This window comes from Athalia rosae, chromosome 1, assembly GCF_917208135.1.
Source record: "Athalia rosae chromosome 1, iyAthRosa1.1, whole genome shotgun sequence".
Taxonomy (NCBI): domain Eukaryota; kingdom Metazoa; phylum Arthropoda; class Insecta; order Hymenoptera; family Athaliidae; genus Athalia; species Athalia rosae.
This window is the reverse complement of record NC_064026.1, coordinates 284,358-302,051: the sequence shown is the minus strand read 5'-3', so window position 1 is coordinate 302,051 and position 17,694 is coordinate 284,358. Positions and strand designations below refer to the sequence as shown.

Here is a 17,694-nt window from a genome sequence, read left to right as displayed (position 1 = left end):
TACCTCTTGAGATATTACATATTTATTTTTTTGACTACAAACTTTTATAAAAAAATACATACTTTGGTTCCAATAATCACTATGCCTTAATACTGAGTGCTTGAAGTGGTCCAATCAACCACATCTGCTTTGCTCACAATAAGCTGTTAGTCAAATTATGTCGTTAGTGTAAGTTTAGAAAATGGATTGAAGTAATACATCACTTAAAGTCAAGATTTAACAGATAATAATGTAGAATATTTATTATATATCGTGCCCCGAACAGGAACATCGTAACTAAAAAAAATAGACATGTAACTACATATGTATATCTTTATTAGGAGTAACGGTAATATATTATAAAAGATTTAAAACGAAAGAGAAAAAATATCACGGTCTTCGATGTTATAGTATCGTTATCACACAAGTAGTAATATCTTTTATGAGAGTCAAGTATTTTTCTTACAAAACTACTCGTAAAAGCAAACAGAAAATGAAGAGATCGAGATTCAGAGTAATGTCATAATAGGTATGACCGCCATCTACTCATAGTTTGACACAGCTCTATCAAAAAATATATTGTCATGTGTTAAGAGCCTATGAATACGGAAATTATCATTATAATCAGGAAAGTCCATAACGAGGTGAATATTCAGTCAGTTTTAACACTAGAAATATACTGCATATTCCGTCCACGCAATAACCGGTCGGAATAAATACTCGGCGTTCCCAAAGTTATACCAATCAAACTTTGATTAGTCCTTCGTTTATGAGCTTTTCTCTTACTTCAGGCAATTCTAATATGTAATAACCAGGTTTCGGGTTCTCTACAATTTTAGCAACGGCAATAGTGTTTGTAGGTAGCAGCTCTGTAACCCTGCTTGCAACTGACGAAGCCAAATCGCCATCTTCATCAACAGGGCCTAGCCCAACAATCTGACAAATACTGGCGAGAGCGTTTATCCCGACAAAATCCTTGGTAATCAATCTCAAGTCTTTATGAGGGATGGTTTCCATATTTCCAAAGTCAATAAAATTAATGGTACTCGCATTTGGCGTAGCATTTGGCTCAAGGCACACGGCGCGATACCACATACCTTCATAAGGAGCCAGACAAAGCTCGTTCTGTCTTGGGATGTAGTGTTCCTCTATTCCATTGCAGTATTCTGCCAGTTGGGACGTCATAACCCCAGTGATATGCTCTATGAGCAACATGTCATATGGTGCCATTGCATGAAGCAGTGGCCCGTACGAATGAAGAACAAGTACGTTGACTGTGTCGCCTACCTTACCGAGCTCGGCCACAGGCAGATCTTCACACATGAAAGCTGTTGTAGTGTCTATCTTTTTTTTCCAGCTTGGAATCAACAAATCGTTAATCTGGTCATTTATGCAGGTACCATCAGCAGCCTTGAGAACAACACCATCTGTGAAGGGGTTACCATCAAAGGTACACATCAGTGGCTTCTCGCTTGCACTCAACATACAGAGGTACTCGCTCACTTCCTTTGTCATTGGTACATCCTTAGGGACATCTTTTAGTGAAACTCTTGCAACGCAGGAGGGATACGTTTTCAAAGCATCACTAATCGGCCGTAGATTATTTATTGTGGTGGTTTCAACGTTCCCAAAATCTAGATAAGAGACTGTTATCTTATCATCTTCTATTCGTCTTACAATTGCACGATAAAAATTCTCATCCTCATATTTTGCGATCACCATCTCTCCAATAACTGGCTGTTCATTCACAAACTGGCTTTTCTTCGTTGACCATTTTGCAACATCTTGCGTCATTCGGCTAAAACATTCCATGTCCTTGGGGACCAGGCTGCGAACAAAAAGTATCGTATGTCCACGAAATGAAACCAGGTGAACTTCAGTGTTGGTTGTGAGTGTGGCATAAGGTAGACCTTTTTGTTCTGGAGCTGGAGTCCAAGGTTTGAGGAAGCCCTTGCCTAATCGTTCATTACCAGATAAAATTGTAATTTCCACTCCAACTTTGGAAGTTATATTATCTGGCTTTTTATTGGTTGTGACAAACTGGTATTGGGCCATAGGCTCGAGTTTTAATTTTGTCCCTTCTCCTAACTCGCAAATAGCTCCGAGAACTGGCAGGTTCACGAATTCTTTGGGAACTGGCTGTATCGCGCTAACAGTTTCCATTCTTCCTTCATCAATAGCTGCCAGTTGGATCTGTGGGCTCAAAGCCACAACGGTACCACGTATCCAGTCTTCAAGTCGCTTCCCACAGACCAAGTCTCCAATTTCTGGTTTATATGATGGATCGAGCAGTTCCTTGGCGCAAACAGATGTTAGATCGCTACATATTCTGGCACATTCGGTTTCAAGTTTGAGAATAAATACTGTAACTGCAGCCCGTTGATTACCAAGATTGACGTGCACTTCGAAACACCCCGCTTCCTTTTCATCAAGTATCTCTACAATGTTTTTCAAAGGTTTTGGTGTTGATATAACCGTTGATTTCGGAGCTCTCAAACTATGGTTTAGTTCACCAAATTTAGCAGAAGAGATCGTCGGGCCTTGTGCTCTTAGATCGCTAGAAACTGGTCGATTGTTACTGATATCGGTCACAACTCTCTCAGATGTTACAGTTGGCACAGCAATACCGGAAACTTTCTGAAATTTAGATTCATTGCTAGCTGTAGTGACATCAGCAGGTTTGCGGAAGTTCACGTCTGGTTCTCGGTTGAGCTTGTGCTTGGGATCGAGTTCGGCAGCTTTGTCGTTCACGCTCAATTTATCTATAAGAGCGCTGAACTCCTTCTCGTTCGGCTGCACCATAGTTGCATTTATACTGGATGTCATTCCACCTTGGTGATGATCACTTTGTAGAGTTTGGCTGAACTGACCTATATCGTTTCGGTCTCGATGATTTGAATTTGGGTTTTTAAAACTTGAAGGAACTAAAGCTTCAATAGATGTTGTGAGTAAAGTGATTTCAGTACCATTTTGGTCGTTTTGCTTGGTGTAGTTATTTGGTTCAGGCAGTTTAGTGTTCGTAGTATTGTCTTTTGAGTTACAACGAGATGACGGATTGTTCAAATTCTGACTTGGCTTCCACCCACTAAGATTGAACTCTTGGGGGTCTGTAACTCCTCTCTGATCTCCTGAATACGTTCGTTTCAAGGTTTCGTTAGATGAAATCATAAGATTTTCTTTTCCCTGAATGGTGCGAGTAGTGGCAGTAATTTTCGGTGAAGTGCCGGAAAGTGGGGTTGAGGATGAATTCGGAGGAACAATTTGCTGTGTACATCGCAATGGACGTCTAAGCCTATTCATGCCTTGCTTCATGGGTTCTCGTGATTGTGGCTCTTCTCCACTTGATATGGATAGAGATCCCGTCTCCGGTTCACCTTCCAAGTGTCTGGAGAAATGTAAGTGAGATTTGTACAACAAATCCTCGGATAGTTTAGTAAATGAGAATAGTCTTAACAACTCATAGAAAGTCCTTACGGAATAGGTTGACACTCGACTCTGTGCCTTGGCCAGTCAGCTTCTTGACAGGCTTTGCTGCAATAAAATTCTTTACAAGGCTGGCAGCGCATTGTGGCCCGTTTAGTACAGTTCTGACATACACCGATTTGCTTGGTTATTCTATTGTCACCATATTCGTACACTCCCTAGATAAAAATAGGACTGTTTTAAATAATAATTATGTACTTGTTCACAATTCCCTGGCACTAAATTAGTTTACGATTCAAGTATGAAAAATTTCTCACATTTGGGAATTGTTGCATAGAACAGTTTTTGTAAAACTATAGTGCTGCAAATCAAATATGCTAAGAATCTGGAGTAGGGCTTTTCTCACATTATCTCGCTGTGAAGGGAGTAATCAAAAGCCAAAATATCACATGAATATTCTGGCTGACCCCCATAGTAAATTTCACTGTATTCTCAGACCATATGCAACAGCTGACATGTACATATGAAACGATAACTCTACCCAGAAGTTAGTGGTTTTAAAGATCACTTATTTCTTTTATAACGAGGAATAGATTACTCAACCTCAATTAATTGATAATATAGAATGATTGAGAATATGGATAGATTTCAGCTTACCGCTTCCCGTTTTTCATACACTGCACGAATTTGCTGATCAACTTTAGGATGAGGAGTAGCCAGCTGATACCAGGTATATCCTCGTCCCATATTGACATACCTCGTACCATTGCTAAAGACTTGCAAGCGACCCCTGCATAAATATTTACTGAATTCATGAATCCGAAAAAAAGTCTTGTCAACATGAGATAAAACGAATTACACATCGCAACAGCTACAACAAACAATTGACTGTATCACCTGGTCAATAATTTGTTGGTGTCAGCAAAAGGTTCGGCATCCTCATATGGATCATATATACTTGAATCATTTACAACTGGATAAAGAAGATCATCAGTTTCTTGCTGGGGATTTCTAGCGGTAGAAGGCAAGTCTCTGCGTACTAGTGCAGCTAGATTTCTGCCACGTCCGAAATTTTGTGCCCTGCAAAAAATTAATTGATTCGGGATTACTTGATTTGTTCACGATCAGACAAAACTCCGGTACCAGCACATATAAAACTCCATTTTTATTTTTTGAGATACGTATCTAATGAACTCACATTTGCCTGTTGAAATGTACAAAATTTTCAGGACCAATGTACTGATGAGACTCCTCAAGTTGCCTGAGACAAGGCACAGGCTCTGTAGGGATTTTGAGGCGACTGGCAATTTGTTTTTGGACGCTTTTGGCATCTTTAATGGAGAAGTTCACATTCATGTGCAGTGGAGGTCGCTTATTTAACATCCGCACAGCAAGATCTGCCTCCCGAAAACTCCCGTAAGTTACAAAAGCCCAATCCGCAGTTGGCGGACTCATAACGTTCAATGTCTTTCCATGGCAATCGAAAACTTGTCGGATTCCCTCCTGAGAGAACGATGCCTCAATACAGTATTGTTTGAAATAGCGACAAAAAATATAATTATATTTTAAGCAAAATCATTTTACCTCTGTGAGTTCTACAGGTAAGTTTGTCACATAGAGTTTGTATTCCGTGTCAGGAGTAGCTCTGTATAGAGTACAAATCGCATGGATTAATGGATAGCATTCATCCGAGCATTCATGAAAAGGTTGTGCTTCTGGCATACATCCAAAGAATCATGCGAATAATTTTACCTGATCTGAGAGGACAAATTTTCACCTGGTCCGCCTCCATAAGAATCCATGTTAGCATTGAAGTCTGTGGCCATCGGATCCCAGCCACCTAAATCGCGTGCATTAGCCATTACAAGTGCGCAATGAGCGAACTTAATTAACTGCAAGACAGTATTTGTGATATAAAACTTATCCTAGCGAATAACTAATCAACATATCGTTGTTTCGATTCACTTACAAGAGCGATAATTGTTCAGACTAGAAGCTGAAAAGTACGACCACGTGTGAACACTGTGACCGACTGTGCAACCACCCAGAGCCACCGACCTTATGCGCGTTCGCAAACAACAAACTATGCAACAAACCCCCAATATTCCTCAATGTCACAACCATGTGAGTTCAAAATCGTTCCCCTTCCGCCATCCACTTTGATCCTCCAAATAATAATGAAATATTATCCGATGAAACAGACCGAAGACACGTACGTCTTCATTTGAAATAATGTATTATAAATTTTTCACCACACTGTAATAGTTCGTTGCTTTTACACCTTAAAAAATTTGACTGCACTTTACACGTTTACGTACGCGGCGTACGATGTAAACACATTCGAATGAGGATTGCAATATTCGAGATTCGACCGTATCAAAATCTAATGACTGGTTCACACCGACGCGTAACCAAATGACGTTTCGCCGCAAAGAGCAAAACAATCTGTTCCACGCTGAACAACCCAGAACAAACTTTCTCAATGCGCGTATGATTGGCTACTGCGTCCATGTGTTCTTCGTATAATTCGTCGAATCGTGGATAGTCACAAAATCCCACGTGGCCCGAAAAATGTCGAGAAATCACGCTTCCTCAAACGCTTCGGTCTTTCATATCAGTTCATATTGTATACATTCTTATACATTAGGCATACACCTAATGTAATCGTACGAAAATTGTTAGCATTGATTCCACATTTCAGTGGTTGATTCTATTTAAATTACGTGGTTTATTATTCCTACTGGTCCATCGTTGGATACGTGTTTACACGTTCCTGGGTTCATTCTTGAGATTGAGATGCGTCAGACACATAGGCGAGGGCAACGTTTGGAGTATGGAATTCTGTTGCTGGCTGTTCAGGCGATAAATTATGGTATCGATAAAATACCACCAGTTACCTTAACAGCGGTTATAGGACAAGTATGTCTGTTTGACCTTGCGCAAATATTTGGCATCCGATACCTAGTATTTGCATTTCTTTCTCTTGGTTTGACAATTCCAAAAGTGATTAATGATATGAGCTCTGAGAATGAATCCTTCTCTTTCAGGCACTCTTGTACACAGGAGTAGTACAGACTCCGTGGAAGGCAGAGGATGTTTGTATATCTAGCGTGAAAGTACTCAAGTATCATGACTGGCGCTCTTTTTTATTATCAAATTTTGAGCATGGGTCTGACATGCACCTGTACTACAATATGGTTTCCCTGATATTAAAAGGCTCAAGCTTGGAGAGCAAGTATGGAACGAGTAATTTTCTTCTCCTGCTCTCCGTCTTATGCATCACCTGTAGTGGCATGTACGTAGCTTTAGGATACGGACTGATGCACCTAACTGGCGACTATGGATATTATACTGCGTGTGCAATTGGCTTCTCAGCTGTCCTTTTTGCCCTGAAAGTAATTGGTGTGTCAGAGGAACGAGATGGCATACACGACGTCGGAGGCTTCAAAGTCCCGAGTAAAATTGCCGTATGGGTGGAGTTGATCCTGATACATATACTGGTACCCAACGCATCGTTCGTTGGTCACTTGGGTGGAATACTGACAGGCTGTCTTTATTGTTATACCTACTTTGGTTCGATTATAGATAGAATGATCAGTAAGGCAACAGGCAAATATCTTATACATGGGGAGGAATTTTACAGACGACGCGGTTACTTTTTTTGAGATGCCAGGAGGTTTACCATCTTGTTCCTCCAACTTTACAGTTTTCCTGATTATGTACACTAAACCATTATTATCTCTCGCATACCTATGTGCAAGTTCTGTCTTCCATGATCTATTGAACGATTATGGATAACTTTTAAAATTTCCCTGTAGAACTGTACCAGAAACAAAAGCGTTACTTCTTGGCCCCTTCAGTGCGCAATAATATAGAGAGTACAAAAAAATGATTGAAAGAAGTAATTTCTAGCGTTTGATATCCAAGAATACTAACGTATGTTTGCATCTTATCGCGAAAGTAGACAACTGGCTTGATGACAATTTAAAATATCCTGCAGGCGGTACAAACCAACATAATGCTTGTACTTTATTTATCGTATTCTTTTGTAAAAATGATTATAACTGTATACCTATATTTTATTACATGACTAATAAAAGAACTGAGTACATTCCTATTTAAATGATCCAATACGCTTCTCCTCGTGATTACGAATAAACTCAATCCTGACAATGTTCACTGTTAACTTACGATCAATGAGCCTTGTCTACCTCTACAGTTGACTGTACCATCACCAAAGTGTTTTCCGTTCAATGATAAGTGACCATTAAAGTGGTCCTTATTTTGGGTATTTTCGAATTTTTCTTTGCCACAGCCCTGAATCGGTTCGGGATAAATAAAAAAAAATGCCTGCAAATTATCGTAATAAACCACAAACATTCGACTTTGACCTCGAATATCTATTGAACCAATAAAGCTAGAGAAAAATCACAAGAGACTTTTTTTGTAGAGCGTTAAATTTCTTGTAAGAAATTTTAAGCATACATACAAAATTGCAACAAACGAGATGACATTTTCACATGTTATTTAGATTTAAAACTTTGACTGCGGTCGAGCACGGGTTAATATTAAGATTAAGGGATGAAATTTGGCAGGCATTTTTTTTTATTTATTTCGAACCGATTTAGGGCTATCGTAAAGACACATTCGAAAATACCCAAAATAAGGACCACCCTAGTGACCAAATAATGATGACTGGACTTTACATTTAAGGACTACAGGAAGAATATAAGATATGAGACTTTCACCTGCTTCTTTTCAACAAAAAACGAAATACGAAAATACTTTATAGGTTTTTATGTATACATACAATGAAATGAATAAGAATTCATGAATTCACGATTTTCGGAAAAGAGCATGCAACTTATTTAAAGTAACAGCGGGTAATTGAACGTTCCTTGGCTGGCAAAATAAGTTCAACGTAGATCCATCCCCTGAAATTGTAAATATGGTCCGATGAATAATCTATCTAATTATGATGAGCCAGAGGGTGAAATCCACATGAATCGCTCGAGTAATAGGAATATTTACCAGCAATCTGCATATTCCCTGGGTAAGGCATGTCATAAAATATTAAGTAAGCGGTTAACCGTTCCAGTATATCACCAGATGCTTCAACGGTTCCTTTGGTGAGGTAACTCTTTATCAGTGGTTTCAATTCTGCAAAACAATTTTTTGCTATTCTTTGAAAAATTGTGGGATAATATAATAATAAATCGATCTGTACAGGTAAATATGCTGATCTCACCGTTTTCCCAAGCATCCATAATAAGTGCGGCTTTTTGTTCAATTGCTAAAGCACTTTCGGCTGTCAGTAACAGATTTCTTCCGTCTTTATTAAATATTCCCAAAACCTGAGTGGCAATAAGTTTAATTTGCCACACCAAATAGCTATTCGGGTGTTTTACAACTACATTCAAGCTATTGATCAGATTCAGCCATAGTGGTAATAGACTTATTTTGTCTTTCACTACACATTCATACGCAATGATTGCAAAGATCTGTGATAAATGGTGCTCAGATTCGTAGAGCATTGGGAATTTCGTCATTAAACTCTCTGGATTAATTGTTGGATATTGCGATGGTTCTACGACCTCCATTTTTTCATCCAGTTTGCTCGTTTGATCGTTTAAATGGATACCAGGCTCCCCCCCTGACGCATTACCTTGAGTCTGAACGACGTTACCCATACCACACTTATTTTTACTCTTAATGTTAACAGACTGGTCTTTTCGTGTTCTGCTGTTACCTATTGTCGGTCCTTTTAACAAGTTGTTGACAATATTTAGAATAGTTTTATCGTTAGTAAACGCCGTGATGTGCTCAAAACGAGCTGCCCAAGCAATAACATTTTCAGTTGTTAGAGTTTGCGCTATTAAACTTCTGAATCCCTGCAAGAAACGGTATGTATTCTCGCATTGGATTGAATTTTAATAAAAAATTGACTTGGGTTTTCTTACATGTGGGTCCTCTTGATAAGAAAGACAGCCAGCCCTTTGTTTGACATCTACGTAATCACATCGTTCCAACATGTTCAACAATTGCTTCCAATTGTGCCCTTTTTCAAATACCACATTCCAATATCGATCATCTCTGAGTTCAACTCTTTGTAAACTGTTCAACTCTGGCAGCAAACAGGGCGCTCTCAAGACAGACTCTTGCCCATTTGCCAGATTATCTGAACGAAAAGTTAGATGCACTGTCGCATAACATAAACGACCCGTATCTATATCCCTGGGTAGCATCAAACGAGGCTCAGCGGCTAGTACATACAGATGGCGCAGTGCCTGCAAATGATACCTGTCGTTTAAAAGAATATGTTATCCACTTAGATAGGTATTATTATTTAACACAACTTTCTATGTCTCGCTTTTTCGAGAGAACGAATTTCTATGTTCTTGATAAATGAGTTGTAATCGGTGTTCTGCTTATAGTACCTGTTATCATTGCTGTGCGTTGGAAACTTTGGGAAAAGAGCGATGAGCAAAGCGGCAACAGCACTTGGACTGTTAGAAAGCGTGTATCTTCCACCCCCGAGAAATAAAAGTCCAAGAGCCATGTGCGTCGCTAGATGGGAACCATACGTGACAACGCTACTGGCCGGACCAACCCGTGTTCTTATGTATCGACATATCCTTAAAATCTAAATATATAGAATCGTGGTAAATAAACTTCATCAGACATCTATATTTTAATAACAAACTATCCGATTGTTAAACGACGAAACATGTTCTATCGCATTGTGAGATGCATACCTGTAAGTCCCCTGTACCAGCCATTACAGATGCAGCTGCTAACAATATCACGTTTAAACAGGTCTCGATTGTTGATTTTCCGGCCAATTCCGCAATAGATTTGTGCGAAAGCGCGGTGAATATTTGAGCGTAATTGTACAAGGTTTTGGAGGCATTTTTGTTGGCAGACCCAGCATATTTCAGTCCTAACGCCAGACAGGCCCCAGCTATGATGTTGCAGTATGCTTGACTAAATGACGAATAAATGAGCATTAATTCAGTTTTCAGTGAACTATGCACAAATTTAGATGAACTGATATTATGTACGCATATACCGTTAGAGTAGTCCTAGACATAGAGTATAGACTGACAGTGTTATTATATCAGCTTTAATTACGGCTAACAATTAATTTGCTCACTTCATTGTTTCCAAATCTACACTTTGCAGAGTTTCTGGTGTTGGTTTCTGTAGCCTGTACTGGTAGACAATTTCGGGCACATGACTGGAAACCCACGATGTGGTTGGTTGAATTTCATCCCAAAGAATCAATGACTTAGCCAATATTCTTAACAACAGTAAGTCAGGTCTGACGAAATCCAACATATATTGGGTATCCGGAGCTTCCATCCATTGAGCCACAGCCCGATTTCCGGTATTGAAATACATTAGGCCCAATGCAACCGTCGCACCCTGGCTAGTAACGTCTATGTTGATTGAGTCACCTTCCCGAATCTGATAACTGACAGGAATTGTTCTTAATGCGCGTGTGGACCATAACTGTATGATATGTACAGATCAGCAATAGTGTTTAATCTTTTTGTGTCGCATTAAATTTTTTATGTCTTATGCCAAATCATAGAATGGGTTGAAACTGTACCTAGGTGATCTGTATTTGTCCTTTTGTGCCCCGGTCAATGGTCTTACATGTCCACCAAGCATATAGTAGTGTAAGGTATCCGGAATTGTTGCAAGATCCGAACCACCCCCATATCCCAACACAACAAGGCCTAAGGCCAAGCCTGCCGCCAGAGAATAAGATTCTCGATCTACGCAGTTTTTCATTTCAGGACCTGGTGGTCTTCCTGGAAACAATATATCGAGTTAGTCGAACATTTCATTGATAGTATCATAATTGCATGGTAGAGATATTTAATGAATCATTACCGATCTCCGATAATAACGCGTGTGAAATATGCTTGTGTGCCGTTCCTTGGTAAACGAGCCCAACACCCATCAAGGCAGCAACTTGAATATTTTGCTGGACATTCAACTCAATGCTCGTGGGTGGTAACAAAGTCTCGACATGTAGGGAAAGTAGCTTAGTCATAGATACATCCATAGTACCCCTGTGTGATGCGGAAAGCCCCAACAAAAGGCCCACACTTGTTGTTTCATGGCATTCCACTAGGTATTCATACATATTAAACGGAGCCAATTTTTTCAAGTGACCATTAAGCCCAAGCGCCATTAGAAAACCAGCGTGCTCAATACCGAATTCGCTTTGCTGGGGTTTATTATAAACAATCCAAGTCGAATCTATGTTCAATGCATTTGGATGAATGGCAAGTCCAGCTGCCACTCCATTATGAAAAAGTGGCCACAAGTTCATATTTGGCGGCACATCTATATGTGCTAGCTCTATTGTCGTCCCACGTGGCGGTGCCTTTCCTATTCAGTATGCAGGATTAAGTATTTACTTAGAGACTATTGCTATCGCTACCGATATTGAGGCTTGTTTCCCACTGCCTCTTTGGGTGCCATCTGTATGTACGCTATTGCTCTCTTTAGTATATACTTATTTACTAGGTGTCGTGCAATGAAATAGAATCAATGAATTGTAGTTGAATTGTACAAAAGTGCAGATACAGTAGGAGTCATAGTTCTACAGGTAGAAGCAGTAAATAAGCACTGACAGTATGTCTGTGTGGATTTTGGATTATGAGGTTGCTTCATCCGACAAAACATACAACTATGAGGCTGTTATTGTGATTGTATTGTAACACATATGACAGATAATATGTAAGAATCTGCTCCCAAACCTGAATATAATCAGATTAGGGTTAAACTTTACTAGATGATTGATGTTGAAAGTCAAATTCTAATTTACCTGTAAGACAGAGACGAGGGACAGGCAGTTGTTCAGTAATTACTGGTCTTGATGTCCTCAATGTAAACATGCCTCTAGCAACGGGAAGTGCCATCGTTCTTGTACATAATGCATGCAAGTGTCTTTCTTGCTCTTCAATAAAATCATGGTCACTCACATCTGGGCGTTGAGCAATCGCAATCCTGACTGGTCTCGACGAATTCAACAGTCTTCTCACCTCAGCTACTCTGTGATCTTTACTGAATCTTAGTTTAAGTATCTGTAAATATTTCCACCCAGAATTTTTATATCAACCGTTAACATTATTATACATCCCATTTATCTTTCACATCTACTTACGGTATTGTCAAACTCCATACCGTCGTCCTGCTCTGAGTCTTTTACGCCACAATTTTGTCCAGCACTCCCATGATAATCTATATTCAGAGGTTGTGAATGCCGTTCTAAAGCAGCTAAATCTTGACGATCGATCAAAGTGTATGCCGCTGTTGGCCAATTAGACGGTGGCCTTTCCCTGCAACGATGCATCACCTCATTCAATAGTAATGATATACCAGGTGGAAATATTTCGAGATCCTTGCAGCTCATACCTGTCAAGTAAAACATAAGTTATACTAAAGGTGAGGCCATTTCTGTAGTACAATTTGAGTGAAATTCGTGAAATGCAGACAAGAATTAGTCATGAATGGTGTACAACCTACCCATTTCGTGAAACAGTAATACTGCTCTTTCGGACCCAACGTATTCAGAGCTTGTAGGGTTTTCTCTGACTGGTTTACTTAGATCCTGAGAATCTACCCGGCTTCCAGCTGGTATAACGAGTTTTGTGAACTGTTCCAGTTGAAGGGCCGGGTTTTCCTGGCCACGGGTGATCAGTGCTGTCAATTGAACGATATTTTTGGTACGTACGTTAATTTGACTCAAGTATGGATACGGTGCAATGTCATGTCCCTTCAAGAGATGGTACAAAGTTTCAAATACATTTGGAGGCTTTCTTGGCATGTAATTGGGTGGCGTAATCTTTTCCAGGTCCGATGCACTTATCTGAGACTTAAGGGCGTTTGCGTGACAGACATTAGGGAAATCTATGAAATAGTGACGTGAGAAAGATGTAAAGTTCAAATCAGTACTCAATTGGTGTAAGAGCTGTGCCAAGAGTGGTAGACTATCCGACATGGTCAAGTTTAGTTTGAGTTCTTCATAGACTAGATGCAAGGAAAACAATACTAATGGAAGGTATGGGAAGAGAATAGCCTGGGAGTTGATTTTGGCAGGAGCTTTTGGTACTGAAGTATTCTGATATGGATCATCTGTAGATTTCAATTTCACCCTAGACGTGACGAGCCCCAGCTTGTCATAGAGAAGTTCTTGGGAGGAGCTATGATTAACGGATTTGATCATGTAGAGCCAATCGTCGTTACAACCGGAATCATTTGTTTTCTGTTTCTTTGGTAGTACGATAGAGCTGTTGCGATCTATGAGCTGGTCATTTTCATAACTTTTCACAAGCGGTAATTTCTCCACGTCGTATCCCAACAAGGTAAGTAGTACCACAACAAACAGGTGCCACTCCTGTGGGGGCCCAAAGTCTTGGGGACCAGGTGCATTACGGGCGCCGTACCATTTAGCCAACAACTGCAATGCCAAGTCTCGCTGTAACACGCCACGAAGAGTCAACAGGCATGTAGTGACTGGAACAAGTGACATTGTCAACATTCTGAGATCAAAACCATAAGCTGGTGTAATAAATATAGCTGCTTCGCATATTATGTTGGAAACTTGTTATATATCTAATGAATTTTGTATTAGACAAAAAGAAAAGGCAGGTACTCCCATACCTAGAGGTGATGTACTGGGTTCTGGCAGAGAAATTTTGAAGAACTTTCCATTTTCGTATTTCAGGGTGAGCGTGTTTCTGACTGCCTCTTCGAGCGCCATCAAATTAGTGTCGAGTGCTGAGTTCTCCAGCATTAGAGGTATTCTTGTAGCAGAAACACTTGTAACTGGACTGAGCAAATGAACATCGTCATCAAACTTAGCTTCGTGAGATGTTGGGCAATTTGGTATGATCAAAGAACTTCTGCGGGGAAATGGCGAACCGAGTTTTTGCCCAAAGTTTGGAAGAGAGTAGTTGGAGATGGTCAAAGGGGACACGAGCCCGGTTATGTGAACTTTGCCTATGCAAGTTACTCCAGAGTACAGTGCAACTCCGTTTGATAGATCTATGATTGCAATCATGTGAAGCTTCTGTAAAGTTATACATATTTAAATTTGCAGGATTATAGTTAGAGTATCTTCAGTACTGAAACATAGTAGAGTTGATATTGCAATTGAGCTGAATATAGCTCACCGGTAAACCTGCCGCATCTTTTGCAACAATGCTGGTGACCATTCCAAAAATAAGTTGTCCCTGTTCATTCGACTTTTCAAGCCGTACTAAAAACAGTTGAGATCTGCTTGGTACTAAATATCCCAGGTAACTTTGTCCAACAAGATCGGTGGTCAGCAGAACCTTGGATGCAGGCCCGGTCACTATATCTCTTTGGTTGGGTAATGTGAACAAATCATGAGTTTCTGATATAGATTCCATTTCAATACTGCATCTCTACTAACTATCTTCTAGCATGCTAACATGAAAAACTGTTTTGTGTCAAAATATCTTCAGAAATATGAATTTCAACATGTAACATTATAGAGTTTGTAATATCGCATTACGAGCTAAAGTGAAATATGGGTGGTAGCAAGTTGAGCCAGAAATACTTACTTAGAAATTCCAATATTTTCAGTCCATACGTGGTCAAAACAAAGTTCAGGATACAATGGCCGTCCTGGACTAACCGTTGAATCATAGAGATGGAAACTATTGCAAGAACTGCTGGGACTATTAGCAGACTGCCCCAAAATTGTCGCCATCACAGTATGATGTAATCTAGTTTGGTGAATACCAGAAGCAGAAGGACCCCCCAGGAGAGGTGAAAAAGAGGTAGGTGATTCAGATCTCGAAATGGCAGCCATTGGACTTTGAGATTTCGAATGCTGTTGCTGCGAGGGGGAAACTATACCAGCAGTACCGGTACTGTAAGATGCTGTACGAGCTCCAAACGGGCTATTGGTATTGGCCAGACCGATGTTCATACCACTGGATTGTAAGTTGGAAACACCTGCGAGATGCGAAAAAAAACCATCACCAACTTCAAATGATATCAAATTTACTGAGATTAACCCAGGTTTGTTAAGATTTAATTGCTGGATGCAATTAAAAGATAAAAAAACTAACACTTGTTCATGTTTGTTCAATATGGTGATAAAACTGAGAATGTAGACATACCAAAGATGCTGATGTGAGCCTTGCTTGCAGAGCTTTTACTAGTAGAAATGCTGCTTCCAATATTCATGGGCGAGCCGCTAATTGACTGGTTATATATACTTGTTGTAGTGTCGTTTCCACAAACAATCTGGCATTCATCAACCATTGCTTTTCTTATTTTATATACTGAATGCAAGCCACTCCGGGCGTCATATACAACAGCAAGTGATGGCTCGTGACTCGTAAATACAATTTTTTGATTGGAATCGCACATATATGATATATTACCTATAAAAATGAAGCAAACTGTTAATATCATATTATGAGGTTGCGACTGCATACATTACTGTGTAACTCATTAACACGTTACCATGCTTTATAAGCAAAGGACACATTTCGTCCAAAGGATGTTTCAATGAAAATACGGTGGGTAGTTGGTTCTCGCTTTGTACCATCAACCTACTTGCTTCCAAAGAGGTATACCTGAATCACGAATAACAAAATATATCAGAAATACAACTTATCTAACATTTACTATTAAAACTGATGTGTTTTGTTTCTATGATTCAATCGACAACGAATTGTGTAAAGGGGGAACATTAGGTATCATAAGATAATGCACGTGACAGAATGTCTATGAGATAATGAATTTGCAATTAGTAGCAACTATTACGTAACACGGATTTTGCAGAAAGTATAAGATAAAAGTAATGCCTACAGCTAATAAGGATACACCTACCTTACTCGTAGCGCTATATTTACCTTGACAAAGTAGGAGCTGGAGACTTTTCCAACAATATTCCATATTTTGTTGACCAAACCGATGCTACCTGAAAATTTACCAAGTGATACAACGATAAATATGTTTCAGTCATACTCATATGGTAGTTCAATACCCTGGTGTTGTCAAATGTTTAGTTCATGTCATATTTAATAAATTTTTCCTTCTCCAAAATCAACAGCCCATGCTGTCTTCTAGCCAGTAATTAAAGATTGAGCCCAATTGTGGGATTGGACTTCCTCATGGAATGCTTACTAACCTGGAACTGTAAACTGGAGACATAGTCTTCTCCAGAATGTGTGAATACTTTTAAAGTAAAAGAATCCAAAAGACAAATACACTCAATGGGATCTCCATGAGGTTCATTGGAGTTAGGATTAGTACACTTGGTGTGGTCCGGTGTAGTGGAGTAGAAGTTGCACCACAGCGCATGCTTTATATCACCATCACATGTGTATGATGTTTGTAATATTCTCGTAGCACCACTGCCTCTTGAATGGACTGCGATACCCCGAGACCAGTATAACTCTTCTTCGCCATACAAGGTATTTTCACGGAGTATCCAAGATTCTTTCTGTATATCCAATGATTGCAGGTTTTATTAAAAACTATATTGGATTACTATTACACTACATAAAAATCATGTGTCTTAAACATTGCAATACACAAAATAAAATTCATGTTGTGCCCTGAGGGATAATCAAACGAATAGAAATCACTCACGGATGGTTTTTCTGAAATGTTAACCTGACTCAGCCTTTGCAAAATAAAACTCTCTCCTGGCGCAGTTGTATCGTTGGCAAGACATTGAACATCGAGGAATCCAGGGTGCCGTGAGATCGTCTGTCGTCCACCTGGGACATATTCCTTTAACAAGCAAATAGGACAGTTTTTTTTATTATTCTACCGTAAGTTAATATCCAAATCAGGTTAACCATCGAACAAGCGGTCTTTGATTTTGCAAGTACACGCTGGTCATGTTGGAAGTCAGTATCCATAATCAAAATATGAAGCAATAACAAGTGTGGGACGAGGAGTTTTTGTAAAATCTAATGCTTCACATGCTTTTGTGATAGAAACCGCATTTGCAAGATCTTTAACCCAAAAGGATCGAACATCCAACGTACCAGTGGATCAGAAGCGGCGATCATTCTCTCCCTGTTTTCACCCAGATTTGCAGAGTTTTTTGTGAATCTTCCCACAATAAACTGCAGTTGTTGAGAATATGATACTCTTTACGAGGGCAAGATCGAATGAACGAGTAAACTACGTGCACTTTTTGACTTTTATATTTGAAAAGTGTACACAGTGTTCACATGCATTGTATGTATACCAACATCCCAAACTCTAGTATTCACAGAG

The 17,694-nt window shown here is 39.6% G+C and overlaps 3 protein-coding genes across 5 annotated transcripts; 1 reads left to right on the top strand and 2 right to left on the bottom strand.

Annotated features, from left to right (window-relative positions):
* Positions 1 to 4: 4 nt before the first annotated feature.
* Positions 5 to 5,808, bottom strand: LOC105693426. Of its 2 annotated transcripts, none has more exons than XM_012413348.3 (8): positions 5,372 to 5,808; positions 5,155 to 5,294; positions 4,987 to 5,047; positions 4,601 to 4,905; positions 4,300 to 4,482; positions 4,060 to 4,192; positions 3,454 to 3,620; positions 5 to 3,364 (listed from the first exon to the last, which is right to left on the bottom strand). In XM_012413348.3, the coding sequence occupies exons 2-8, from the start codon at positions 5,262 to 5,264 to the stop codon at positions 724 to 726; spliced, it is 3,600 nt and encodes a 1,199-aa protein (XP_012268771.2). In that variant the 5' UTR covers positions 5,265 to 5,294; positions 5,372 to 5,808; the 3' UTR covers positions 5 to 723. The 2 variants fall into 2 exon arrangements, with proteins under 2 accessions (XP_012268771.2, XP_048506609.1); XM_048650652.1 differs by having other exon boundaries at positions 5,155 to 5,242.
* A 62-nt stretch (positions 5,809 to 5,870) lies between these two features.
* Positions 5,871 to 7,519, top strand: LOC105693427 (rhomboid-related protein 4-like). Its single transcript, XM_012413349.3, has 2 exons — positions 5,871 to 6,321; positions 6,450 to 7,519. The coding sequence occupies exons 1-2, from the start codon at positions 6,199 to 6,201 to the stop codon at positions 7,065 to 7,067; spliced, it is 741 nt and encodes a 246-aa protein (XP_012268772.1). The 5' UTR covers positions 5,871 to 6,198; the 3' UTR covers positions 7,068 to 7,519.
* A 665-nt stretch (positions 7,520 to 8,184) lies between these two features.
* On the bottom strand, positions 8,185 to 17,649 carry LOC105693425 (anaphase-promoting complex subunit 1). Of its 2 annotated transcripts, XM_012413346.3 has the most exons (21): positions 17,460 to 17,633; positions 17,056 to 17,199; positions 16,592 to 16,906; positions 16,314 to 16,381; positions 15,922 to 16,034; positions 15,573 to 15,839; positions 15,009 to 15,405; positions 14,595 to 14,784; positions 14,083 to 14,491; positions 12,946 to 13,935; positions 12,584 to 12,834; positions 12,245 to 12,503; positions 11,302 to 11,805; positions 11,015 to 11,219; positions 10,556 to 10,876; positions 10,158 to 10,386; positions 9,840 to 10,045; positions 9,363 to 9,702; positions 8,651 to 9,293; positions 8,434 to 8,562; positions 8,185 to 8,336 (listed from the first exon to the last, which is right to left on the bottom strand). In XM_012413346.3, exons 1-21 carry the CDS (start codon positions 17,481 to 17,483, stop codon positions 8,239 to 8,241), a joined length of 6,102 nt encoding a protein of 2,033 aa, XP_012268769.2. In that variant the 5' UTR covers positions 17,484 to 17,633; the 3' UTR covers positions 8,185 to 8,238. The 2 variants fall into 2 exon arrangements, with proteins under 2 accessions (XP_012268769.2, XP_012268770.2); XM_012413347.3 differs by lacking the exons at positions 8,185 to 8,336; positions 8,434 to 8,562; positions 8,651 to 9,293 and having other exon boundaries at positions 9,523 to 9,689; positions 17,460 to 17,649.
* Positions 17,650 to 17,694: the final 45 nt, after the last annotated feature.

Coding starts and splice junctions, on each gene's coding strand:
- LOC105693427 (XM_012413349.3), top strand. CDS start 6,199: ATGCGTCAGACACATAGGCGAGGGCAACGTTTGGAGTATGGAATTCTG. Junction 6,322..6,449: donor TAACAGCGGTTATAGGACAA/GTATGTCTGTTT, acceptor CTTCTCTTTCAG/GCACTCTTGTACACAGGAGT.
- LOC105693426 (XM_012413348.3), bottom strand. CDS start 5,264: ATGGCTAATGCACGCGATTTAGGTGGCTGGGATCCGATGGCCACAGAC. Junction 4,483..4,600: donor GTACATTTCAACAGGCAAAT/GTGAGTTCATTA, acceptor AATTTTTTGCAG/GGCACAAAATTTCGGACGTG. Junction 3,365..3,453: donor GTCGAGTGTCAACCTATTCC/GTAAGGACTTTC, acceptor ACATTTCTCCAG/ACACTTGGAAGGTGAACCGG.
- LOC105693425 (XM_012413346.3), bottom strand. CDS start 17,483: ATGATCGCCGCTTCTGATCCACTG. Junction 14,785..15,008: donor GAAAATATTGGAATTTCTAA/GTAAGTATTTCT, acceptor ACCCAACCAAAG/AGATATAGTGACCGGGCCTG. Junction 12,504..12,583: donor GTATGGAGTTTGACAATACC/GTAAGTAGATGT, acceptor AAATATTTACAG/ATACTTAAACTAAGATTCAG.